Source organism: Cyrtonyx montezumae, unplaced genomic scaffold (assembly GCF_038088225.1).
Source record: "Cyrtonyx montezumae isolate F1298 unplaced genomic scaffold, pur_monq_1.0 scaffold_17, whole genome shotgun sequence".
Classification (NCBI taxonomy): Eukaryota; Metazoa; Chordata; class Aves; order Galliformes; family Odontophoridae; genus Cyrtonyx; species Cyrtonyx montezumae.
In genome coordinates, this window is record NW_027071903.1 from 1,824,409 (window position 1) to 1,852,121 (window position 27,713).

Here is a 27,713-nt window from a genome sequence, read left to right on the forward strand (position 1 = left end):
GGACATCCTGGCATCAATTGTAAAGAAAGAAAGGCAAAGGAAAACGAAGGGCAATACGTGGTGATTCAGAAGCACCCAGCACTGAAAAAAATCACATCATTGTGTTTTATCAACAGCGTAACAGAAGCTGCCTACAGCACGGATGCTTCTTGCTATGCTGCTGTAATCAGATCCATCAGCTTTACGAGTGCGTGGTGCAGTCCCATTTCATTACACAAATTGAAGGGCACAGGTAGGCAGCAGCACTGAGCACGTTCACTCACACACACATCCTGCACAGACACCGGGCAGCGAGGTGTAACCGTTTACCCTGAGAGGTTCAGGCTCCCAGCTTGTTTTTCAAGACATTGTTTCAAACAACCTTCGAATGCTGCTCCTAAACACATCTGACAGAACGACTAAGCCGCTGTCCAGAAGCTGCTTAAAAACAGATTTCATATCACCAACAGATTTACAGCACCATCAGCTGCTGGTAGCAGGTTATTGCTCAGTGCCCCGTGGCCATCAGTACCCTTGCAGGTGTCCATCTAATTCATTAGGCACTTAGAATGGTTTCAGTGTATTGTTTCAGGTTACCTGTTAACGAGGAACTGAGAGCTGGTTAGTGCAGCACAGCAGCAGTCAGGCTGCAGGGTCCCACAGGACAAAGCTGACTGGAGTTGTTGCTTTAAAGCCTGGTTGCAATAATCTTACAGAAAACAGAACCAAACCCAAAGACGACCTACCAATAAATTTCAGAGCACTCGGATGTCACCTTCACAGCAGTGCTTCACCCACATCTTACCAGCTTTCCACTGCTATCTCCCAGTTAGCATTACTGGCCCAGCTTCTCCACCCTCACACAACTCTCCTTTTTCTTTCCAGTGCAGCGTGCCACAGAACAGCACTCCCAACAGGCCCAGCTCTGGGCTCCAATAACAAACAAGAACAGCAGATGGCAAATGTCAGAAGGCCACAGAACCAGTGACCACAGCCAGGCCCCAACTCTGTCCTCAACAGGAAAGCAGTCCAAGTTCACACAGAACAAGCCACTTCTGCCTCGAAAAACAAGCACGTAATAATTAACACCACCCTCTGGAAAAGCTGTTCAATTACTCCAAGGAGTAAAGAGAACACAAACCCTAAAACCATGATGCTCGTGTACAGAAAGGATCCATACCCTACATCAAATCCATGTCCTTGGAAAGCATCACTGAGTGGCACAGAATCACTCCTCAGTTAAAATGTTAAGCACACCCACGTCCCCAGCCACGTCACCCCAGAGACAGCCTTCCTTCTGCAGATAACATTAACTGTAATTAATTCTACTTTGTCCAAGTACTTATAACCTTAAATACTAGAGCCTGTAGTCAGCTGCCATTTGTTATACACCAGCATGGCACCAGTGCTCTAATAGGGAGCAGAGCATCCGTGTGCGCCACACGGAGTGATGGCTGAAGGCAGCTATGAGGAGGAACAAAACTGCAGAACAGCACTAAGAAAAAAAAAAAAGATTTACAGTGCTTCAAGTAACATTCATTACAAAAAAAAAAAAAAAGAATTGCTACTCTTTTTTGGAGCACAGTGAGTTTTCAGCACCTCTGCAAAGAACAGAAGTGCTGAATTACTGCTACAGGCAGAGGAAACAGAAGTTTGGCACTTGTAACAACTACTGGTTGTTATTGCATCCTGCACTTGGCATGGCACACACATCACCAAAACCCAGGCTGGCTGCAGACAGTGCAGTCACTGAGCTCAGCACTGCAGCCACGGATGGGAAGCATCGCCTCAGCCCCTCACTGCACGTTGGTCTGCATTTACCAAGTGATGCAGGCACAGAAAATACTGCACACGAACATACATAAGGAAGCTGCCTGATGTCCTCTGGAAGGAGGGCTGCTATGAAAGCCAGGCACTTGGGGAGCTCTGATGGAAACGCTCATACCTTCAGGGAGAAGTCTGACTCTGAAGGCAGACAGTGCAGCACACAGATCTGTGCTGTCAGACCCAAAAGAGACGTAAGCCTGCCTGCACTCACCACGGAGCTGACTGGGTAAGCTTATCGTGTAATCTCACGTTAATTTGAGTTTAACTTAAAGATGAGGCACTGTCAAAGCTACTGAAAGCCACCTGACCCCCAACAGCCGAGTTCATACAGCATTTCTACAACAACAAAAACTTGAGGAATAGCTGATGAACCACCTATAGATGGGCAGAGCTTGCTGCAGTACCACTGAACACAAGGCCCTCCACAGGATGTCCCTTTTTCAGCACAGAAAGAGGATGAGAGTGGGAATCTCAGGGCTGACTCCGGACAGCAGCCCACACGGGACAGGGCAGGAACAGCAACTGCACCAGGAGTTCTACATCCCAAAACCAATCTTTCATACATGGAGGAAAAGAACAAAAGTCTGTTGGGGGGGGAAGGGGGGGTGACTGTGGTAGGAATTGGAGCGAGGGGGGAAAAAAAAAAACCTCCACAGCCTCCACCCCATAACTGATGGCTTTCAGATTACAATTACCAGAGTTCATCTGGCTCTATCACAGTGAGGGCCCGGCTGTTGTGCGGGACTGTGCCGGGCTCAGGCCAGGATTCAGCCACCCCAAAGCTGCAGTGGTGAGTACTGTCAGCAGCATTTCTGGATGCAGATCCCAGCCCCAAGAATCCCAGCACAGCAGCTGCCTGCCACCCTGATGCCCAGCACAGCACGCAGGCTGCTCACCAGGAGGATGGCTCAACAAGTTATCTGTAGGGAAACCGGCTGGACTTATGAAGGTTGATTTAAGGAGTTGAGCTGGACTGGCTATCAAGAGCACCATGCCAAGCAAGGACAACTTAAATAGTTACCAAACTGTCCCATCATTTGAAAACTCATGGGTTGCAAGCTGAGAAGACACAGGAGCTGCTTCAGGTCCCTGACCTCCAGCCACACACTAGGAAATTTGAGTTTGTAACTGTTCCAGGTGAAGAGACTTAAGCTTCTTGGTCAAATCTAACTGAGCACATCTGCAATACACTCTGGTTACAGCACAACTGCTTGCTTTATTTACCCTTAAAAAAATAATAAGAATACCTACTGTTAATCCTGCTTTAACTGTAAACATTTGTTCAATAACTTTAGCTGCAAAACACTGCTAATGTCTACATGACTTAAACTTATTATGTGCATTTATTACTCAGGCCTTCCAGACACTAAATGCCCTCAAAGTGCACTGGGAGCTACAAGGGCTCAGCACACAGCAGCCTGCAATAGTCTAAACACAGCCTTCCTCAAAGCACTTAGAAAACTAAGTTCAGGACTAAGTTCAGGAGTGAAATAGAAACATCCCATCTCATCACTTCTGAATACAGGATCCCAGCACTTTGTCTAAGTACAAATAACGTGAGATTTTTGAAAAGGGGAAGTTTCATAGCTCAGCCAACAGCACTTGATTTATGTCACGAGATGGCTGAAGATGGAAATAGTGGTTCACATTTCTGTAGTAAAGCATTATATATAAATTTAAAATCTAAACACACACACACATATATATATACACATATCAAGTTTACCGTAATGCATAAATATAGAAATTTTTTAATGTGCCAACTAATAGAGGTCAGAGGATTGATGTCTGTAGTTCAAGTTTTGCAGCACTTCAGCACTGTGAAAAATAAAAATAAATAAATAAAGGCCAACAGACTGATGGACTGCTGCCCTCTTTTGTTGCCTTTCCCTCCCCCCCCCACCTTTTCTCAGAATTGAAGTAATTCCCATTACACACCAGCACTGTGGAAGGACTGCGCAAAAGCAAGTTTCAGAGCATCTCTTCAAGGAATAATTAGTTGAATGCAACTCCTGCACGAGCTCAGGATTGTATTTCAGCAGATCTGAGAGGACTTGATAAAAATAACAAAGGTTGACACCAACACAACTGAGGGCAGACTGGCTTGTCTGAGGTCCATGAAGTTGCAGCGTGGAAAGTACTGAACTTGGTTATAATACTGGTCATACACAGTCTCTTTTTCTGAAGGGCAGGAGCCTTGTTTCTAGTTCTACCTCTCTCATTTTATCCCTTTTCAATAACTATAGGTTACATCCCACCCATCACAAGCAACAGTGAAATTAAGAAGTGAGGTAAAGTGTTCTGCCAGCCCATCCTTACCAGGAGCAGGAGTCAGTCCAACATCATTAGTGAACACGACTCGTCAGGAAATAAATGCAAGGTACTGAATTCCTCACTGTAAGCACACCATAAAGCCCAGCTTCCAAAGTCAAACAGCAGTAAACAGGACTCTGCCCTAGCATGGAAATCATCAGCAAACCAACTTTTGATCCCTATTTAAAATAACTGTACAGATTTCCCATAAGTGATCATCCAAAAATCTGATTTCTGTGAAACAAATGTATCCTTGTCATACGTCACCTTTGCTCCAGAGATAAAAGGTTTCTCAGTCTTAAAATAACAAACCAACAAACATCTCCTAGTTTTCAAGTGCCTTACGTAAGAAGGAGCACAACCCATCCTCAACTGCTCGAGTTCTGCTGCCTCCTACCAAGAGCAGCAGTTGCCATGAACCGTCCCAAAATGCACTTCCTTCACCTGGAGGAAGAGGCTCCAACCGCGTGCAGAAGCGCGTGCTGCCCACCCCTACACCAGATCACCAGGCCGTCCAAACGTCAGCGTAAAAAAACACAGTTTACTTCTCTGTAGTATACTGCATCCATTTCAGATTAGTCCATTTGAAATATATTAAAAATATTTTTTAGGAATGAAAACGTTGCAAATGAATGAAAAACATTATGTACACACCACCACCACTTTTTTTTTTTTTTTTTTTTTTTTTTTTTTTGGCACAGACCTTAGCTTTTGAGGAAGGACTAGAAGTGAAAGGTGCAACAACCAACGTGTCCTGCGGCGCGGAACAGCCCTCGCAGTACAGCCGGGAGGTTGGTCTGTGTACAGCTCCTGCATGTCACAGCTATCCGGTCCGAGATACGTTTGTTCTCATCAGTTCCCCCCAAAGGAAACGCACCTTAAACCCTTCTCGCTTTCCAATTAGCTTCACCAAAGGACTACCAATTCCCACCAGATCCAGACACAGCACATCCCCTTCAATAACACACTGTAAAGTACAAATGGTTACGTCTGAAGGTGTTTCCTCAATCCCCCCTCGTTTTCCCCCTCTCTTCTTTTTAATGTTTACGTTAAGTTATTTGTTCCCGAAACAAGAACTGAGACTCAAGCTTTTTAAGCATTTAAAACAAAAACAGTTACCATACCAAAGCACAGCATACAGTGTAAGTTTCAGCTGTAATGTCTCAGCTTTTCCTTTATATAGAGCTACATATGGTGGACTGCGCAGAACTCTTCCAGTCTCCTCCACTGTCGGCCTACGGATCACGGGGAAGGGACGCGGATGCGGAACAAGCCCTGCTGCAGCTGCAGGCGGAACAGCTTGCAGTTGGCAATGCGCAAGGCCGCGCAGCCGGTGCGCCGAAGGTCCGACGGGAACAGCGGCTTCGTGCGCTGCCACGTCCCCGTGCTCCTCTTGAACTCTCTGACGTAGTCATAATTCGTACCTACACCCACGGGGAGGGAGAGAAAAGTGTGTGAGGCGTACTGCACCTAGCGGCACATCTCACCTCCAGAAAGGCAGGCGTGGGAACGAGAGCACACACGGGACTGCGGCTGGCTGCTGGATGCGCTGCTGCATTCATTCTCAAAAGGAAACTGTGGTATTTCTTCTACTGTAACACACAACGCTTGGACGTTCCCTGTTCCACACTTTGCAGAGAGCCCTGCTTTGCACGTGAAAACACACTGCCCTGCACGGCTTTTACAGCAGGGCCTGATGCCAGCAGCTGTGAGGGAGCAGGACGGAATGCGTCTGTCAGTACATCTGTGTACAGTTCAGATTCGGGGGTAAGAGCAGGGGAAGCTCGGGATGATGGCCCAAAACAGAACCATCTGCTTACTGCTGCAAGGATGGGACGAGCAACCCCAGCGTGAACCTCTGTTCTCATATTTAAATGAATGCATTAATGATCTCTTAGTCTTGATTTCTTCTAATCTTCAGGCAGCTGGTCAGCCAAATGTTTACAGTGCTCCATTTCTTTTTGAGGAGGTCCAGCAGCAACAACAAACCACTATAAATTTCTCAACATCTAACTCCATGAAGACAACAGTAACTATGTAATGTGATCTAAAATGGCAGAGAACTGAAGCTCTAGGTTTTATTTTAAATATCTATTAAAAAAATCAGACAAGAAGAAAATAAGAAGTGATTAGTTCTAATTCTGACCTGTATCAAGATCTCCAATCACATAAATGCTAGCTCCAATAGGCACAGCTCCATAGACGAAAGAAGAACTAGTTGGGATACACAGGTTCTGGTCATTTAGATAAATCCACCTGTAAGAAAACAGCAACAAGGAACCGCTATGTGATTTTTATTGGGCACATGATGAAAAACCCAGGATCTCTTTCCAACCGCCATCACTGAGTCACAAGCAGAGTGCTCGAGCGACTCCTGTAGTTAAAGAACTGCTGGCAACGTTGCCTTGTTGAAGGCAGCCCTGGCTCCTCCTAGCTGGGAAAACCAAGCAGTGCTGCTATGTGTGAGCTTCAGACATTTGAAGTTACTTAACTCCAGAACTGCTTCACTCCGTTAACCCAAGCTGAAAGAAATTCCTACAGACACCCAGTGATCTCATAAAAGACAGAAATCCTACAAGAGACTGTTCTATAACTTCTATAACAGTGACACAATCAGTTTTCCCTACAATTACAACTTCAAGCAACTTCCTCTTAAAAAAAAAACAACACTAAAATCCTAATTGTAATAGTCTACAGCATGGAAAATAATGTGCTGCTATAGCAAGGGCTTGTTATGAAGCAATGCCTTCCTGTACACGTTTCCTCAACTTCTCCAATTGCACTTTATCAGCAACAAGACCCCCCTGCCCACTGAGAGGAATGCAGCAGTGCTTCATTTCAAACAAGGCACAGAAGATTGGAACTCAGAATTGTAAGGGATGCAGGGAAGAAAACGCCCTCTCCTTGGAGTTTAAACAGAACTTCTCCATCACATACCACGCTCCTCCAATTGCTTCCTAGCTCCTCCTATAATCTCACAGCTCTCCTGTGTTCGCATTAAAGACATCACATTTCAACACTACGCCAGCCTGACCTCCCTACCAAGTGAAATGCTCATCACCACACTGAAATACTCATCACACACACCCAGTAAGAATGGCCCTCCTGTCTGGATGTGTCAGCCCCTCTCTATGACTGTGAAAAGTGTCTGCACTGCAGCTGAGCAGATGTTGTCAGTTACTACCTGCAGGCCCTGAAGATGTACAGATCAATGATGCATCAGGTGACTGCTCCTGGACCTTTTATTACATAATGTACAGAGAACAGGAAAGTTTGATAAGCCTTTGAAAATAGATGGAGTCGTCGTGAATGCCACACCTGGTTAATCTGAGGGGAAAGTTCAGAAGTACTCTCACAGATACCACTGACCTTTGAAAGTTCTGTATGTCTGAACTCATGATTCAGAAGGAATTCTCCTTCCTGGCACTAGATGGGTGAGTTTTGCTATTGATCAAGTTCAGAAATCACATGAACTCTGGGGTTGGCTTTACTAGAAACCCAAGGTTCTGCTTTAAATTACAAAAGCGTGGGACCCAAGCATTTAACTGCTACTGAACTTCAGAATAAAGAAATTAAAGTATCTGTAGTCACTTTTGAAAGTTCACTCTCAGCCTTTCCCAGCACGACTCTTAAAAGAGCAGCCACAACTTTTCAGGAACGCTTGCAGCAGTTTTCACAGTGAGAACTAGGATGGAACAAAGACAGGAAGGGCAAGGGGTCACACTTCATCAGCACTTGACGAAGCTCCAGCTCAACATGGGCCGTGCCTACTGCTGGAACAGTGTGGAAAAAACACTGTGAACCAGGAATGGGAGAACACTCTCTGGAACGAAACTCTCATGTGCTCCTCCAGGACGGTGCTCCTCAAACTGAACCTGAGAGCAGCGGAGGAGACGGCGCCTAACGAGAGACAGAAACAATTACTATCAAACTGAAGTATGCTTCCACTGAAATGTTTTAAAAAGGGAAGGAATCTGTGTTGGTTTTTTTTTGTCTTAAAGTGATACAGACAAATAAATTCATCTGTACTACTGGAAGTAGTAAGCAGGATGGTAACTCTTACTTCCAAACGGGAAGCATGTAGAGGCACAAAACAGAGCCCATGTATTCCATACACGTCACCATAAGCCCGTACCCACTGTGAAAGGAAGCCTGCAAATGAATGAAGACCTCCTCTGTGTTCCTCTTACCTGGCTGACTGACAGTGCTGTCAGGTTTCTCATTCCATCTGCATTTCTTTGTAATGAGATCCCCAGACACTGCAGGGGAGACCCTTCCAGGTGCTACATTACAAAAGTCGTTTGTTCATCCTTCATGTCCCACTGAAACTATTTTCTCATTTCCACGATGTTTCATTTTAAGTAGGTCTTAATTGCCTGTTGCTTCAGAGCAAGCACCCCTCACCATTATTCCCTCAGACAGTTGCAAACTTGGATAGTGTTTTTTCAACGAGGAGCCGGTGGAAACAAAATGGTTCAGAAAACCATTCCCCACACACAGCCCACCAGCAGCTACAGCCGGGGACAGGGCTCCCCCAGCAGCCCTGCCACAAACACTGCACATCTCCCACTTTACAAACCTATTCTTACCTTGAGGAATACTTTAAGAAAGTGGACACAATATACACAAAGCTCAACCCACAGCATTTAAAACCTGCATCATCTGCAGCCTCAAGAAAACTGCACTCCAACTGCATTCTAACTGCCCACATTCACTCAAGGGAAGTCAAAGATAAACTGACAAAACATTTACTGAGACATTACAGGTACAGAGATGTTTCAAACACAATGCAAATTACTACGGTGCTCTGTTTACATTTCATGCTTGTGTTACTACTCCATCTCACTTTATTTATTTCACAACTTGTTTATGTAGCGCAGTGTAGCACGACTCAGTGTTTGTTTCTTTTGGTACTCAGCCTATTTGCAGTCCTCAGAGAAGTCAGTATTGCAGTTCAAAATTACAGTTGTTTACAGTTGTGAAAGACCACGCACAGTGAATTATTTTGGACTAAGTTACTGTCAGAATAAAGTTAAGCCTCGGTCCTTTAATCCAATTCAGAACAAATATGCAATCACTGATGTAATTGCATATGCTTGTTCATAGGCAGTAAGCAAGACTTGAACTCGGCAGACTCCAGGGCCCCTGGGATGATGCTACATCCTCTGCTCTCAGGTAACGAGAGCTGTGAGATGTATGAGATGTATCCATCGCTGCCTGTAGCTGTGAACCAATATCTGAGGGCTGAAATCACAGCACCAGAAGTACTTTACGCTCAGAAAGAAAGCAAACATGATGGAGCTCTGAAGTTAATTAAACCCAGCTACAAAAGTCTGCGGTTCACGAGAAAGAAAGAGATAACAATATGCAACTATTGAGAAGTCAAATTCTGGATTGAGAACCCTTCTGGATAACACAGCTGGAATTTACACACCGTGCTTTAGGCTCAGTGTTACCAAACAGCCTTACAAACATATTCCTCCTTTCCATAAGCCTTCTCTTTTAACCCAGTGCTTTTAGGTTTTTGTCAGTCACATACATACAGCCAATGTGGTATTCCAGGTTTAATTTGACAGTTCCAGCATTAGTTCATTGTGACCAGAAAATGAATGAGTATTTGGGAGTCCAGAGGTGCTTGCTTCAATCCTCCTGACTCTAACACTGATGTCTGAAGGAGACCAATTACCATTATTTGTTTTAGAAACTATTACTGCAGAAATAAATGTGCTTTTCAATAAGAAATTAATTTTGCAGTAACTGCAATACCTTAATTTAAGATGACAAATCAGTCTCTGTATGTATCACATGAACTATGCTCTAAGGAACAGGGGAAACTGCCTCCTCTCATCCCTGAGCAGGGCCACCTCAGGCTCCTCGGACCCTGCCCTGCTCTGACAGGTGAAGCTCACCCTGCAGAGCAGGGCTGCATCTGGACCGGGGGATAACTGCCAGTCCCTGCCGGCTGATGCTGTAACAGCGTGGGATGACAGCACCCTCTCCTGGCAAGTAACATCACTTCTTGCTCCAGTGGCTGAAAATGGGCTCCCCCAAAGCCAGAGAGCTGACAAGTGCTCAGTGCAAAGGAAACTGCTGGTGACTGTCCTGGTCACCTGTGAGCTGCCCAGAGCCCTAACTCAAGTCCACACTGAATTCCCAAACTAAAGGATATGCACTGGCAAGGCAGGAGGACGAAGCAGCTCCCCACAGGCACCTCCACCTGTGGCTGGACAGTCACACTGCTGCTACCTCACCTGTGTCAGCACAGCCCTTGGAGCACTCACACAGCAGTCGGGGTGCTAGATCAAAAGCTGAACTGCCTGGGTCTGTATTATACTTTCACTTGCATCCTGCAGCACCCTTGGGATGTCACTAAGCAAAAAGAGAGAAATGCAGGCATTAAAAACACTGCCTGGCAGGTACCTGTGCTGCAGACAGCAGGTGGCACCAACTCATGTGAGATCAGCTGGAAACTGCATGATTTCTCAGACTGTGTCCACCAGTGAAACAGGTTTACAGTCACCTGTAAGGAACTGTGAGCCACAAGCACCTTCTGAACTGCATCAGGCTGGAAACATTTCTGCCTACCAACTAAAAATAGGAGGCAGTTTGTTGGAAAGCACTTATTTCCAGAATTTCTCTCCCCTGCAAACCCTCCTGCCCCAAAGCTCTTTTGTTTTCAATGTTTCCCCATACTCTGAAAGGAAGGGAGAATCAGCAGCAATAACTCCTCTTATCTGCCTGCTTACCATAACCACCTTTGAATTACGTTTGCTCTCCAGTTTCTTTTGGTTAGAGCTCATTTGGACATAACTTAGAACTAAAAAGTCCATTCCATTCAAAGATTAAAGTCTCTTTACTTCCACATCGTGGAAGAAAATTATCTAAGTTCCCCACCACTGTATGATTTTTGAGTGCTTTTATACAGGTCACATTCAAGGTCCTGATCTTGTAACACAAATTTAGTAACCTCTACCAGTCTACTGTCTTTGAGAGATGTGACAGCAGACTCTTACCTCAGTTCAGTTGATTACAGAAAAGCAAAGAAATCCCATTTCCAGTTAAATGCAAAAAGAAAACAGTGGAGGTACAAAGGCTTGTCAGTTACACCTGGAGCATGAGGTAACCAGCCATAAAATTGAGTGTAACGTAAGCTGTTACCACATGCAGTGAAGTGTATTCTAACACAAGAGCCAAGAGATAACAAATGAAGTCATCAGAAGCAGACTCAAAGCAAACAAGAGAAAATGAGTCACACAGTGAGTGGAGGTAACTGTGGACTGAACAGCACCCACAGCATCTTCCCTGTGACAGAAGCCTACGTGGTTTCAAAAAGCCAGACAACTGTGGATGCTGATTTGTGTGTGTTCCCCAGGCTTACAGCTGTAGTTACCTTTTAAATTCATCATGATAAAACTCAGATTTACACGTCACCATCTCGCTGGCTTGGCTGTCGTCACGACTCCTGACCCCACCAAACACATAAAGCTCAGAGGCAACGCCACAGGCCACTGCCCCAAACCTGAGAATCCAAATCAGGAGAAAAAAAAACTAAGATGAAAAACACACACACAATCAAAAGATGAAATAAAACATTCCATCCTTCTGAGCATTTTTTAACATGTATCATTAGATATAATATACACTGATAAAAAAATAAAAGTGTATATTTAACAATACAGTAATGTGTTTATCTCTGGAGAAAATTCTGAAGTTCCAGTTGTACTATGATTTCTACTTTTAATTTTGCTTCAGGATAGCATTGCTTGTAACATGCTAAGCACATCTCTACAGAAACATTTTGATTGTTTGAGTACTTCTCTGTACTCAGCCACATCTCAGCATTACAATTACAGGCCACAGTGATCAATTAATTAACTCTTCCTTTACTTAAAAGTACAAGCAAACAAACTAAAAACATTAATGATGCTTCTGTGACTACTTTGGAGGGCTCTGACCGAACACACTCCAGCAATCTAACCACTCCCTTCCCCCCAGGCTCCACCTTCACCCACCTTCTCTCTTTCAGAGGACAGATGGCCGTCCACTGTTGGGTCCTCGGGTCGTAACACTCAACAGACTCAAAGAGCTTTCCATAGGAGCCTCCACCCATTGCATAGATTTTCTTCTTCATAGCTGCATAGCAGCCAATCTTGAAGAAAAAAAAGTACACCTAAGACCACACACAAACCACACATCAAGAGCTCAAAACTACCTACACACACATTTACGTACACTTAAGTGTGCTGCGCACAAAAGCTTTCAGCTATGGCTCTAAAACGTACATAAGCAAGGAAGGTGCTCTCCCTTATTTCCACACCACTTTGTTAGAGTTTCTAGATGAAGCAAAGCATTAAGATACATAGGTTGGTTGCAACTGCTTAACAGCAAGCAAGGTAGAAATACACAACGCAGTTCTCACCTTTCTAACCATGGTCAAGTCGGGCTGCTTGGTCCAGGTGCGGTTATAAATATCGTAACTCTCCATAGAGATGAGTTCCCTTTCACCATCCTCACCTCCCAGGATGTACAGAATTCCATCAATCTCTACCACACCAAAATTATGTCGTGCCTAAGGAACACCAGTGAGGTTAACACTGTAAAACACAACTGCTAACTGTGAACTGTCAGTGCAATCTTTTCTTGAGTCTGTCAGCAAAGCGATTCTGGTATCAATTACTACAGTTCATGTTTGCCAGCCTGCAGTCATTACCAGGTGACAGTAACAGGGCACGAGCAGAAAGCAAACCCTAACATGACTCTGAATGCACACGATGCAAATAAATGGAGATTCGGAACAAAATTTGGCAGAAGCAACTGAACGTTTCACAGAAGTAAAAAACAAAACATCAACTCCAACAGTTAAACAATGATCTTGCCTCATTCATCGGTGGCAAGGAACTCCAGGAATTGGTGTCTGGGTCGTATTTCTCTCCAGAGCTCAGTGTTCCCTTGTTTTCATCCTGACCACCAAGCACAAACAAAAATCCTTCTGTAAAACAAAATGCAACGTGGTCTTAAAAACAGGACTCATACATGTACGCTGAGCAAGGCAACAAGACTGGCGAGCTGCATCCTGCACTCTGCTAAGAGCTTCAGAGCAGTCACAGGTCACACTCAGGACTGGAAGAAGTAAAGCACATGTTGATACCCATACTGAAGCCTATCACTGCTGATACTCTTCAACATAGTCAGTGTTGAAGCAGCTAGGATTTGCTTAAACACTCCTGGAGAAAGAGGTGAGCAGACTCCCACAGGTACTGTGGGAAGAGTGACTGTAATACACTCACATGACAGGGATTTTCACAGAATCAAGTGATTTTTGGGCAGACAAAGCATGAAATAAGTCCAGTGCAATGTAATCTTAAAGAAAAAAAATCTAAACTATCTCGTGTTTTGAGGCACTGGTAAGTTTCCATAATATTGCCTTTGCAAAAACAAAGTTCCCCTTTACCTGCTGACAATACTCCATGATTGATCCTTGGAATACTCATAGGAGCAAGTTCAATCCAGAGCTGTCTATTGGGATCATAAAGAGGACACATACAGCGCATCACTGAGGTTGGTTTCCGGGATCTGAACACAAGGGGGGGAACAAACAAAGCCAAAAGTTTTACAAGTTCACCATTAACTACTTGTATCTAAAGCTATGTTGTTCACGACAGTGTACATTTATAACGTGCACCATTTCCCTGATAAGGAGAAAACCTCCAAACCAAATGTAAGTTGAGTTTTCTACACACTTGAGACATAAAAAGCAGGCACACCTCATTCATATTGCATTCCCCAGTCTTATTAAGAAATAAGAACAAAAGAACCGATAACTGAGATTATCAGTAACCTCTCAGCAAAGTGATCTACAAACTGCTGAGCAAAACGTTACTGGAATGTCTGCAACGAAGAGCCACCTTTCGGAGTGCTGTAAGTACTTAAACCAGACAAAACCTTGCTGCAGTCTACCACCACTCAGTACTTACACTCTTTCTTCCCCACCAACAGTCACGATGCACTCCGAGTAGCCGCGGGGTTTGAAGGAGGCCAGCATGGCCTCTCCCTGCTGGGGGGGTGTGAGTGGGATGTTGTTGCACTCCTTAACGATCTCCCGTACCAGCGGCTCGCTCATCATCTGCTCACGTAAATACGCCGCGTCTAAGCCTGAAACCCACACTGCTGACATGACATCCTTCATGTGAACCTAGAGAAAGAGACCAACTCAACATCCCCCAGGCTCTGTGGAACGATACCAAGACGTTCACTCATACAGATTACCAAAAAACTTCAGAGAGCGTTTTTGATATTTGGAAGTGGTAACAAAATCTACTGCAGGGTCGGTACAAATTCTCTGAAGTTTCACTACAAATGTGCTACTTGCTTTCTCTCTCTGAGGATAGGATTAGATCATTAAGTGTCAAAGGGTTTCCTTTTTTCTTCTTCTTCTAATGCCTATTAAATAATAAAGTCAGGAAATAACGTATCAACACAGCTTTCTTTCACTTTTTTACAGCAATCACACGGTTTGCATTTCTGGCAAAATTCAACTCTACAAAAATCAGATTAGCCCTGAAAATAACGTTTCTAGAAAACAGGATATAAAAGGAGCAGCTGAGGGAGCAGGGATTGTTTAGTCTGAAGGAGGCTGAGGGGAGAGCTCGTTGCTCTACAACTACCCAAAAGGAGGCTGCAGCAAGGAGGAGCCGAGCGACAGGACACCGCCTGAGGTTGTGCAAAGAGAGGTTTAGATTGGGTGTTAGGAGGAATTCCTTATGAAGGGAGTGGTTAGGCATTGCAGCAGGCTGCCCCAGGAGAAGGTGGCATCCCCACCCCTGGAGGTATTTCAGAGTCATGTGGACATCAAGCTGGGGACATGGTTCAAGCAGGAGTTGGTTGTGTTACGTGATGGCTGAACTCAAGCACTGCATGAGATTTTTCCAGCCTCAGCGATTCCACGATTCTATTTGAAGCTCCCACCAGTTAGAATAAGCATACTGATTTAAGCCACATTCAAAAAATAAACCTTTTAGGATCCTGACCTTTCTCGATTCTGAATCATGAGAAATCCACCTAATCACTGCTTCAAAGACGTATCTTTCATTTCCAACATTGAGCTTTTCCATCGACAGCACTTCTTTCAGTTTTTGAGGAGTCAGTTCCAAGAATTCCTCTGTGCTGCTGACATCTCGAAAATGAGTTTCCAGATACTCTGAGGCAAGGTAGTGAACATGATGCAAACAATAGTGCAGTGCAAAGTCCCGAATACCAATACAGTTCTCAGCAGCTATGCAACCTTCTAAAAACTCACAGCAGAGAGTTTTTAAGTCTGTAAGCAGCAGGAGATCAGCTGCCTGTACCACATCTTGGATAGTTTCTTCATTTAGCCTGATCTGCAAGAATTAATTTAGAAGTTATCGCTACTATCACCCATTTGCTTCATGACATGTCCAAATGCACTACAGTCATTCTCATGGCGGGGAAATGGAATATTAACAGCATTGCAAAAATTGTGAGAAATCAATACGATTGCTTCACACTAATAAATTAACAAAGGAGTGGAAGGGACTAGCTTGACAGAAGGTATCAAAGTGGGATTTTGCACCTCAGGGAACCATGACATTGCTTCTCTCATCCGAGAGCCTACAATTAATTTCTCTGCAATAAATTAATAAACTTAAAAAATAATTTTTAAAAAAAAAGCACATCCAAAAAAGAATCTCAGCACATATCTGCTTCTTGGCTCTTGCCAAAAGCTTAAGTAGTTCAGCAGTCCCAGTCTAGTTCTGAATGAACTGCACACATCGATCCCTGCTAAGGCCACTGGAATAAGGACGGGAGGGGGCACGCAGCCAGCAGGAGACCAGAGACCTGGACATGAAATGCCTGCAGTGCTTCAATACATGAGGTCACCGAGGGGCCTCGGCCTCCACTGCTGTCAATCAGTTTTCTTTTCTGGTAGTGAAAGCATTCCTGTTTTAAAGCAGGTTACTGGGGATAGTGAACAGCTTAATACAAGTATTTAAAATGGAATTTTTCAGAGTCCTCCTCCACAGTGTGACAAGAGGGAACTCCTTGCAGGGCCTGCTGCCTCTAGCCCACAGGCAGAGCCCACGTGAGATGTACCACTCCACAGTTGCTTCACCATTAATCTCTAAAGTGTGATTCCTGATGGATTTATCTTTCAGTACAGTAATGTTTGACAAAATAACTCGGGTTTTAATCATTCAATTTCCTTCTAGTTCTTTTTAATACCATACCTGCCCACTGAAGATGTAATCTAGTATCTCTTTCATGATATCAACAGATATCCCTTCAAGTTCAATCTTGTACGTTGAGCCATCATCTTTTGGAGGATTATAATTCAACTTCGTTCTAAGAGAAGAAGGAAAGATGAATCAATAAATAAGAAGCAATCACAAGCTGGGTACAGCATTTCTTCCTAAAGAGAAGTGACAGCAGGCAAGCTGGAGATTCGCTCAAACAGAAATGGTAAAACCTTACAATATAATCTGAAGACTGGAAAGAAGAGAATATATGCATATTCTTCAGTTCACATGTGCAGATGGAACAAGCAGGATAGCCTTGGAAACTACTTATGGCATCAGAGAGCCAAAGCAATTTCCTCCTGGCTCAATTCGCACTCATAAACATCACCCAAAGCTTCAAACAGAAGGGCAGTTCTGCTGACAGATGAAACCATTCCCTTTGGTAAAGGTAAAACAAAGTACCAAACATCCCCAATCACTTACCCCAAAAAACACACTGGAATGAGCACATGTGACCAGAACATACCCTGGCAGCACAACATGACCATTTTGTCTGGTCTATGATGTTATCAGCCCAATGTCACCTGAATACCTTAAATTGTCACTGTCTCCTGTTAGCCACACTCATGCTAAATAAATACCACCTAGCTAAGGGCCAGATTCTGCTTCACTTATACTCACAATAAATCAGCTTCTCACAAGATACAACTCACATCAAATAAAATGCAACTCTACAAAGAGTTATTCTGAAGTGCAAATAAGGACAGCAATTTCAGCCCTCCAGTTAACCACATCTGCTGTCTTGCCTTCACACAGCTCTTCTAAGCTGTGAGCAGAACTCTGTCAGAAACAGCTGCTCCGATTCACACCCATCACTGCAGCAGCACTGACACTAAGCTGCTTCGTTCTGTGTTGGTGCAGCACCTCGCACAAGTAACAGGACAACAACACAATTTGGATTAGCAAATTGCTTGTTTCCTAACTCTTGGAATGAGATGAGGAAAACCAAACACCTTCTCTAAACGGCCCACGTGAGTCCTGATAATGCTGAAAGAACAGACACTGATCTGCGATCTGACAGCTAAAAGCTTCCATAGCAAATGGCTCAAACAATGCCATACAACTTCTATCCCAGCCTGCGCCATCCTGCCCATGGGGAGCAGGCATCTCCCATGCTTATAAGCTCCAAATGAAGGAAAGGACATGTGCACATGCACAAACATCCACTTCCAGTGCTAGGGTTAGGTTTCTGCTCACAGATTTTCAAGTCTATCCAAATTACCTCAACCTTATGTCTGTTGGTTACTCCTGAGCTCAGGGTTTCTCGTCTGATAATGAAAGCTGTATCTTACTTCCTGGGATGAAATGGCATTTTCTGTCCATCAACACCAAACAGATCTACATTTGCAGTGTCTGGCTTCCTTCCAGGAACAGCAGCCACATGGGATCCGTTTGGCACCACTCACCTATGGCTATCAGCTCTGGGCCCGCACCGAACTGGGGCAGCCGGGTTTTAAACCGAGTGCAAGCACCTAATAAACACATTGCATAGCAGCACTAATGGGGAGATTAGGGAAAGGACTAGTGCTGCTTATCACCAACTTTCATCTCGGCATCACCAGCCCACACCCAAGCTAAAACACCTCATTGCATGGACTTTACACTGACACCTCCTAGCAACACAGAGGTATTGCCCAAAGCTCTGGGGTCTTATCAGGCTCACTGTTCTATTTCCTGTGTACTTCTTCGGGGCACAACAGTTGTTAACCTGAAAACAAACAAACCAATCACAGGTGCTTGCCCAAAACACAAACTCAGAACAGAGAAAATAAACTTGAGAGCACACAGAAATTGTACAGTTACAGACTCTTGTATGCAAACACAGTATGCAAATGCATCCCACTCAGTTTCAGCCGATGCTCTGTTCCTATCATCTGAGGAGCAGTACTTATCCATCCATGCCAGAGCCTTAATTTGCTAGCTAATAAACTACTAAGCTACCTATTCTGGCACAAAGGTGTCTGAGCCATGACACAGGAACCACTCCCAAACAGCAGCTGGATGGCTTACAACTGGGCTTAGGGCTGGAGAAGGCTAAAAGAGGAAACTAGGTCTAGCAATTTGGAGAAAGCTGAAAGAGGAGACAGAAACAGGAATGTAAGAGGAAGGAACGGGGACGTTCCTCCTCCTGCACCCGCTCCTCACCAGCAAAACAAAGCCTGGGTACCCTGGTCATAGCACACCCAACTCAGAACCAGAAGGTCTCCAACCACGTTCGTTCCCAGCTCAGGGGGAGGGCGGGCAGCAGCACACAAAACATTTAACCCCGGTTCTCCACTCAATTTCAGTCTAGAAGAAAAGTCTCAAACCACACTTGAGCAAAGCTTTCCAGTCTGTCAGGACGCCAGGAAGGGGGATGTTTGTTTTCCCTGCCAGCACTCTTTTCCACTGTGATTCATTCTTCCTATGATCTGCATGGCTGAAGCCTGGAAACGGCAACCAACCATCAGGGACAGCGACGCACTACGGCTGCGTCTAACACATACATGTGAGAGCTTCTTCCAAGGACAACATTTCTGATGAGTTCAACAGCACTCTCATTTGCCAAACCATTGCATAAAGAGCCACCTCAGTCTTCTTCAGCTCTGATGAAAGAGCAGAGCATCCAGATTTGGAAGGAAATACAGCCCTGCAGCCCAGCAGAAAACCCATCACGCAGGGGCAGAGCACAGCCCAGATGCTCGCAGAGCTGGGGGAAAACAAAGCAGGGGAACTTCTCAGCCCTATTTTCTCACCTAATTCAGTTTTGAACAGCTTGACTTCGTGCATACAAACAAGTGCTACTATGCTGGGCTCAATGCTGAGTGCCTATCACAGACACATTTAGAACCTGCTCCTTCACATCACTGAAGGAGCACAATCCTAACGAGTCATCTCAGATGTCACCACATAACGCAGAGTAAGGGAAAACATTCCAAAACCTCTTCTTGAGATGTGAGCAACAACACAAGCAAGGTGAACTGATGAAAGCAAGGGCTCAAAAACAAATTCTGATATTGGCAGGAATCACAGCTCACATCTGACAACATAACACAGATTCAAATCATCATTAAAAAAAAACTAACAGGTAAATAGAAAATCAGCCACAGTTCTCAGTAAAATTAAGAGGGATCTCCCAACATAACAAAACTTGAGGAGGAAAACGACACTGTCACACTTTGAACCTCCCAGCCAAGCTCTGATTGCCACAGTGCGACAAAGCACTTAAGATAAATGACAGCAACATTCAGAAAGGGTCCATGTGTCTGCCAACTCGGCTCCCCCTTTTCCAGCTGCCCTTGCTTTTGAAAACTGTAAATAGTAAAAAAAAAACAATAATAATAATAATCACTGATAGAAAAGCTAAGCGAAGAGTTCAGCTGCCACCAGTAAAGCCTGCCATAACTCCACAGGGATCTGCTTTATCTGTGAACTGCTAGGAAAAGCAATAGATTCAACAGCAGAACAAATGGTAGAGAGAATAGCTGTATAATAGATATATAGATGGCTGCTTTGGTTACGGTGTTTTGCAATGAGAGAAGACCAGAGGTTAAAACAAAACAAAACCAAACCTTTGCCTACTTGGACATCACACACTGCTAGCAGTGCAGCTCTATGGCTCCATGCTCACACAGCTGTGAGCAGATTCCAGGAGGAAAGAGGGAAACTTCTCTTTGAAAGCAGCTGTCTTTCCAAGGTACTGCTTCAGCTCTGGATTAACCACAGGGGTCAGCCCATGCTGCACAGCCTCTGCCAACGGACACGATCTCAAGCACCCGAAGCAACAAGGCTAGCCTTCCAAATTGAGGCATAAAAAAATCCGTTTCTGCTGACACATCCTTTATCTGCACCAGCACTGTGACCTTCTCAAGAAAGCATTTTCAAATGGAGCTGTGTCACCAACAAAAATTTCTGGCAAAGTCATGCACCAAAGCCAAAACACAGAAGCATCCCAGGCCAGGAGGAGATCACCATGGGACACCAGAGGGCACCAAAAATGCCACGTTCAGTATGACAGTGCTTCTCATCAGTAAGGAAAACACTTTCAAATTCTGGTTTCAGTGCAAACATGAGGTCAAGCAAACATCATTTTGTTTCTTCCTTATGCAGGAAGTGTTTTCAGACTTCAAGCTTACAGGGTTAAAGGCAACCAACCCCTGCTCAACTTCACCATTACATCGGCCAACTCTTTCTCCCACATCTGCCCTGCTACCTGCAACATGTTCCTCCCATCGAGGCCGATCTTCCTGCATGCAGAGAACCTTAATTACACCGTTAACTAGGTCATACACAACAACATGATGCAGCAGTTCACTCCTCCCACCGCCCTCCTCTACCACGGCACTTTACAGCCAAATGAAGGCTCTCCTGGAGGTTGCACCCTGGCCTTCAGCAGTGCACATAAAAGACCGACTGTCTTCACCACACCCTGGAAATGGTGCCAGCTCTCAGTGCGTTTTGGCTGTGCCTTTGCTGTGTCTTTCTTTTAAAGATCATCTGTAACTGCAACTTCTGGTCCCAAGGCAGAACAGTTTGCCCAACAGCTCAGCATACAGACCCGTGCAAGCTGCCTCCTTTGGTTTTAAAGGGGAACAATGAGGAATAACCTGAACTTTCCCACGGAAACAAAAATTAAATCAGGCAAAAAACTTAAGGCTTTCTTCTCTCCTGCTCCATAAGGGGAAGCAAAACAAAGCGATTCCTCCGACAGCAGCACGGGGCCTGTACACACGGCTGGTGAGCTTCCCTCAATGAAGTGCCTGTTTGCCCCTCAGTGTGACGATGCTGAGCGAGGCTGCAATCTCAGCTGGCAGCCTCCCCTCAGCCAGCACAGCCTGCCCGAACACGCGGGTTAGCCCTGTGCAGACAGAACACACACCTGAGTAGTGCAGTCCCCGAGCAGGGACTCGGTGCTTCTCAGCTACTGCTGGGGTGTCTGTCAGCTTGGGAAATGAGCAAAGCAGCTGAGCTAGCCCTCAAACAAGCCAACCAGAAGCAAAACAGCACAGCTGGCCACCAGGCACTGAGGGCTTACCCCAGCACCTCACAGGGACATACAGCTGAGGAGAGTGGGCCTGGCCACTCCTCCTCAGAGGAAGACAACTACCACATACTCTCTTGTAAGAGAAATAGCTTTAAAATGCAGTATTTCTGTGCCAGTTGTTTTAGATAGGTCATTTGTTTCTTATTAAAGGGTGGGAAGAAATACTTAACTGCCATTCTTCAACAGGCAGCACCCACCAGGGCTTTTCCTCAGCTACTTTAGTGTCACACCTATACCATCCCTGCACTCCAGAGCATGTTCCAGTCCACCCACTAAACAGATGACTCATGAGATTTCCATTCAGCATCAGCTGAGCTCGAGAACCGAGCTTCCACCAAACAGGAAGCAGCCTGGAGCCAGGGCTTCCTTGGAAGAGCAAAGGAAGGCATTTCTGCAGCTTCAAACCAAGAACCAAACTGTATCTTAGTTGAAGGAAAAAAAAAAAAAGGCTTTCATTTAAATTAACTCTACTTTTAAACTTGTTAAAAATGTCTTTTGTTTTCATATAACACTGTGTAATACAAATCTCTTATAAACTAAACTCATCTGTGACTTAATGCAATCTTACCTGGAAAACACCAGTGAACCTGCTGAGAAAGCTTGATTTATTCAGGTGGGTTTTTTAACCCTTAACCTTTTCAACCCTTTTTAACCCTTAATCCTTGTGGAGCACTGGAGAACAGAGCATCGCCAGAGCCTAAAAGGCACACCAGCAGCTGGAAAACCACACTGCAAGGCTGCAATGAAAAGCAACAACAGCCAAGAGGAAAAAGGAAACTGAAGTATAGACTTCACCAGCACAAGGAGTCAGGAGACTACAACTCAAAGGACTTGATTCACAAAGAAGAGCAAGACTTGTAGTCAGCAGCTTAATGTTGTTCAGGAGATGTAAAAGCAACTTGCCTAAGGACATAAGCCAGCCACTAACTACATGGTACTACAAAGCTATTTCCTTGATAGGTCGTTTCAGAGCTGTCCACAGCAGCAATTTTGTTGTTTACTTGGAAATACTGGGAGATGAGCAGGGGAGATTCCAGCATGGAAACACACAGGTGGCACTGCACTCTGGAGCACGATCAAGAGGGAAAGCTTTGAACACAAGTGGCATAAAAGGTCTGCACAGAACAGAGAAAAAACTCTCTAAGATCATTAGTTCTTTCTCATTTAATTATCTGTCAGTCCACATGAGGAAAAAGTTCCTTCTCTCTTTGTAGCTGAGACCAATGCCAACAGAACACAAGGAGTGAAGCTCAGACTCAGCTCCAGATTTTCCCTCAGACACAGGAGCACCATCAGAACAGCCTTGCTCCACACAGCACACGTTAAAGAAGAACTACTAATTAAACAAAATGCCCTGGTAACAACTAAACTTTTGGCAAACAGCAGCTAACACAGGTGCACGCAACCTGCAGTGGATGTGACCCAGACATCCTGAACTGCTGCATTCTGCCACACCTCCTTCCCTCAATCTGAGCACATATGCTTCTTCAATGGAGAGAGACCACTCAAGATCTCCTCCGTAAAAAAGACACTTTGATTTCATGCTCCCCCTGCACCTGACACGGAGCAGCAGCCCAGCAGCACTGCTTGCCTGCGCCGAGCTGGGCAGAAGCCTAACTGCTTCCTCCCTCCAGGCTGTCTTTAAGGGCTCGGAGCAGGAACATAATTAGTAACTCCCCGCTCAAGCCTGGCACAATCCTTTCTTTAACCATATGTTCTTAATATACCTTTATCATTGTTGCCCCTCAACTCCTTATCCAAGCACAGCCCTTGTTTAGACACTTCTGGGCTGTGCCAGATAAAGAATTTCTGGATGCAGCCACAATTTTGATTTATTGCTCCTCAAGGTTGCAGAGACTTTACAACCAAAGTATCACTAAAGCATCACCGGTAACATTTTAGTATCATTAGGAAAGAAGCATTGCATAATCTGCAGAACAGCTTTAAAAGTCCGGAAGAAAACCTGTCACAATCCACTCCTACCTTACTGCAAGAGTTCATGCTGCCAGGGCAGCCCGAGATCTGCAGGAGACTGACAGAAACAAATCTGTCCTAAGAAAGCTTGGCTATGGCATGGCTTGAAACTCCTGCTCGTAGAAGCACTTCCTACAGCAGCATTCTGCACGCACTGAGGAGCAGACTGATGGAGAGGGACAGGCAGACGTATGCCTTCAACCTGCAACAAGCACAGAGCAGCTCAGCTAAAGCATGGCTTAAGAAAACAGTGTCCACATCACCAATGTAGCACCCAGCTTCAGCTGTCAGTCATCTTAGTCCTGAACAGAGTGTTAAAACGCTCCATAAACGTCAGTTAAAACCGAATGAGGATGAAGAAATAAGCAGGAGGAACTGCCAAGTGCTGGCACCCACTTAGTGCTGTTCTGCAAAGGAAGAAGTTTTAGTGGCTGCCTGCTCACAGACCTCCTGGTAACCCCAACAGACCAGCAGCAGCACAGGTGGGTGATGGAGGATGTGCCACAGCACAGCTCTGCTGCAGCCCGCAGAGGTTCGGGGGCTGTAGGAGGGTCTGACAAAGTCCACTTGTTTTAGGGACATCAGAAGGCTGACCAGCACAGGTCAGAAGGTGGAAATGCTGCTGTGTTATTTCCGATCAAAATCAATCTACAGGTGAAACACCAGGAGCTTTACATCACAGCTTTATTGTGGTTTGGTTACACTATCTGTGTCTGGAAAAAGACACAAGTATGGTTACTGGTCTGTTACCAACACAGACAAATGTTGGGGAACAGCACAGTGTACATACACCCATCTACAATCTGTTCACAAAGATGCGTGAAAATTAAAGACGAGACATGCCAAGATAACAACAAAACCCTGATCTGTTACATACAGCTCTCAATGGAGACAGCAGAACAATCACCACCTAACAGCACAAAGCTTATCCACAGACCTGGGCTCCTGCATCCCCTCTGTGCTCTGCCACACGGGGCAGCAGGCAGCGAGCTGGGTGCTGACAGCTGCACGCTCCAGCCAGCCTCCAAGTGCTCATGGCAGACAGCAGCAGACCTGCTTGGGTGAGAAAACTGCTGCTGAGGATACCAGGAATACTCGGACCAAACCTATCCAATAAAAGCAACTCACACCACACTACTGTAAGCGGTTCGTTCTGTCAGAAGTTCCCTTACGTTAGAGTAATTTACTCTGCGTTCTCAAATCAAACAAAGCTGTCCTGGAAGCATAACACAAAAACACAGAAGCACAGAGTTGTGCCTGGTTTGTCACAGCAGAGCCAACCCAGCTCAAACCAAACTTCTCCAGGGCGCAGAGCAGTACCTGAGCCAGGCCACGCTTTGCCCTATGGAAGACTCTTCATTAGGACTGCTCCTTTTCTCAGGCTCAGGAACATACCACGAGATGGTAGAGATATGCAGGAAGACTCTGGTTGGTTGGTTTTTAAAATGTTAAGATTTGCTGCAGGGGCAGGCTAAGGGATGAAATAAAGCCACACAAACACAGCCATCCTGCAGGGATTCACACAGCCCCGCTGCTCTAGAGCAGCCCAGCACTGAGCAGCAGGGGCAAGACCTCAGGTACCACACAGCCCTAGAGGCTGACAGCTGATCCTTGAAGCCAAGGCTTCTTCCTGCCCCAGCAGAAGCCAGCAAATGGACAAGGACAGATGGGACCTGCAACACCAGATCTCCCATGCATTGCTGATTTGCCTTCACGTCCTTTTGCCTCTTCCCAGCTGCCATTTCTGAGCTGCACGGAGAGTCAAGCTGCCAAGTAACTACAAGGAAACCACATCACTGCAACATACGTTTCCTACTCATAGCCACTCAGCCAAGCAGCTTCCATGCAAAACTCAAAAACAGGTACCGCTCCTCTCTCTGTGGCTACACAAATCCTTCAGCACGCAGACTCTGCTCACACCCAACCACCCCCTCAGAACATCCATGCCTACTTATTTTCCTGCTCACACCCTAAATTCAGCATTCATGCAAACCATACCAAGTCTCTGAACTTGCCCACAGCCACAACACATAATGACAGAGCTAGATACAGGAAAGGCAGCCCCAGCTAATACTTCCACTGCTACGTTCCCCATATCCACTCATTTTTTCTTCCAGACGTTCTTCTGAAATTAGTTATTGGATTTTTGGAGCTTCGTACTGGAATAGAAGCAACTCAAATCAATCGACAGTTGGAGACTTTCAGACTCTGGTAGCAGGGCACGCTTTGAAATAAGCTAGCTTTAAAATAACATGACACTGAATTCTTGCATCTCCTGGTAACTCTTTATATAGAGTCATAAATCAATTGTTTTGAGAACACTCAAAATAAACAGGACTTGCAGAAATCAGGTACGACTAGAGCTGCATTTTATCTCCACAAAGAACCACTGAGACCATCATTTAGCTGGAAACAGTTCTTTAGTACTAGTGCCCTACCTAACCCATTCCACCCAAAATGAGGAACAGGAGTAAGAAAGGGATCCCACAGTAATGAGGAGAGACAAGCACCATGGGCAAAATAGGTAAGGTAAGGCAAACGTGTTTCTTAATGTGCTACAGAGAGTACATGCATTCTTGCATCATGTAAACGCAAGGAGAAAAGATGAGTAAGCTCAAAAAAAAACCAAACCAAACAAAGTGAGCCACACTGTGTTGTATTTATATATTAATGCAGGTAACCTACTTTCACACACAGTTAATGAGTCCTTTCATGGACATGAACCTGAGCAATCCCGAGCTACAGAAATACCCACAACTCCAACGAGTGCAGGTTTTGTTGGTGCTAATGGAGCTCTGTCTGACTGCAGGACTCCCCACAGACACCCAACCCATGTCTCCCAGAGATCAAGAACAAAATGCAATACACTGAGAAGAGCATCTGTGAAACGGTGCCCTTCTGTAGCATAGTTTACAGCATCTCTGAACTGCAGAGCTTTTGCAACAAAAGACTGTGCACTTTGTGCACGGCTGTACTGCTGCTACAGTTGAACAGCATCCACTTAAAGCAAGCCTTCCAGCCTGGAAGGAGGATACGGGATTGGGCCATCCACAAAGCGACGGACAACCACAAAAAGGATTCAGGCACCTGACTGCCCGCTCACCCCTTTGCTCTGCCTTTCAGCACAGCCTCCCACAGCTGCTTCTCAAGGCTGGCACCGACAAAGTAACGCACTCAGTGCCTCCTCTGAGCGCTCCGCTCTTCCACCTCCGTCAATTCCACGGCACCGTCGCTACGGGCGGGGAGAAAAAAAGTTAAGCACCAACTCCACGCTCCCACGCTCGAAAACGCCGAAACACTCAGCCCTCCCCCCCCACCCACCGCCCAGCCCGGCTCCCGCACCAACCCTGCGGGCGGGCACGGACATGGGGCCGTACCCCCGCACCCCGCCGGGCCCGACCGCGGCAGCTCGGAGCCCACACGCGCTCCCCCGTTACATAAGCGCCGCTCCCGGCCCCGCCGCACCTGATGTAGGGGCTGGCGGCCGCCAGGATGTTCTTCTGCACCGGGATCTCCTCGCCCTCCAGCACCAGGTGCGCGTCGCAGAAGCGGCTCTCCTCTCGGAAGGAGCTGAGGGCCCGCAGCAGCCGCGCCGGGTGCTGGGGATCCGACACGGCGCTCGGTCCCGACATGCTGCCCGGTCCCGACACGCTGCCCGGCCCCGACATGCTGCCCGGCCGGGCCCCGCCGCCTCAATCAGTGCCTCGCACCGCGGTGACGTCATCACCCCGCGCCGCCCCTCAGGGCGGGAGCGGCCCCGACAGCGCCCCCGCGCGGTGCGGAGCGGCGCTGCGGAGCGCGGGGGGATCGCCTTCCGTCGCTGCTGTGATGAAGGCCGCTTCTGGCGCTGGGTACGACAGAGGGCTCCGGTGCCGTCGGTGCGGCAGGATGCAGGAGGGCTCCGGGGGAAGCACGCCTGCTCGTCCCCGCGTGCTCCGCCCCTTGGGCTGCTGGGGAAGGTGTGTTTTTGCACGTTGTTTGGTAATTGCACACCCGAGAGAGCAGCGGTTCGGATTATTGCGAAAGCCGTCATTGAGTGGCTTGGTTATTTGAAAGGGCAAACACGGGTTTGTTTCTGTGCCTCCTGCTTGGGCTTTGAGGTAGGAAGGCACAGCTGCGTTAGTGGTTTTAGCTCGTCCTGGTAAACAGCGCCTGTGTATGTGGGGCATTGGGACGTGACAGATAATATCCACTTCCAGAGAACAAATTAATGATTACGTTTTGTTATTCGTTCCATTTCATGAAACTCGCAGATAAAAAAACAACACAGCACCAAACTGCTG

At 46.0% G+C, this 27,713-nt stretch overlaps 1 protein-coding gene across 1 annotated transcript; it reads right to left on the reverse strand.

Moving 5' to 3' along the window:
* Nucleotides 1-4,965: 4,965 nt before the first annotated feature.
* GAN (gigaxonin) lies at nt 4,966-27,104 on the reverse strand. Its single transcript, XM_065734234.1, has 11 exons — nt 26,896-27,104; nt 16,365-16,479; nt 15,147-15,497; nt 14,094-14,311; nt 13,571-13,692; nt 12,996-13,108; nt 12,539-12,688; nt 12,132-12,268; nt 11,510-11,638; nt 6,266-6,375; nt 4,966-5,543 (listed from the first exon to the last, which is right to left on the reverse strand). Exons 1-11 carry the CDS (start codon nt 27,096-27,098, stop codon nt 5,362-5,364), a joined length of 1,830 nt encoding a protein of 609 aa, XP_065590306.1. The 5' UTR covers nt 27,099-27,104; the 3' UTR covers nt 4,966-5,361.
* Between the last annotated feature and the right edge of the window lie 609 nt (nt 27,105-27,713).

Excerpts from the sequence above, each read along its gene's own strand:
- GAN (XM_065734234.1), bottom strand. The coding sequence starts at position 27,098 with ATGTCGGGGCCGGGCAGCGTGTCGGGACCGGGCAGCATGTCGGGACCG. Across the intron at positions 14,312-15,146 it reads ATGATTCAGAATCGAGAAAG|GTTCACATGAAGGATGTCAT; the intron begins GTCAGGATCCTA and ends CTCTTTCTCTAG. Across the intron at positions 6,376-11,509 it reads TATCATGATGAATTTAAAAG|GTGGATTTATCTAAATGACC; the intron begins GTAACTACAGCT and ends GTTTTCTTACAG.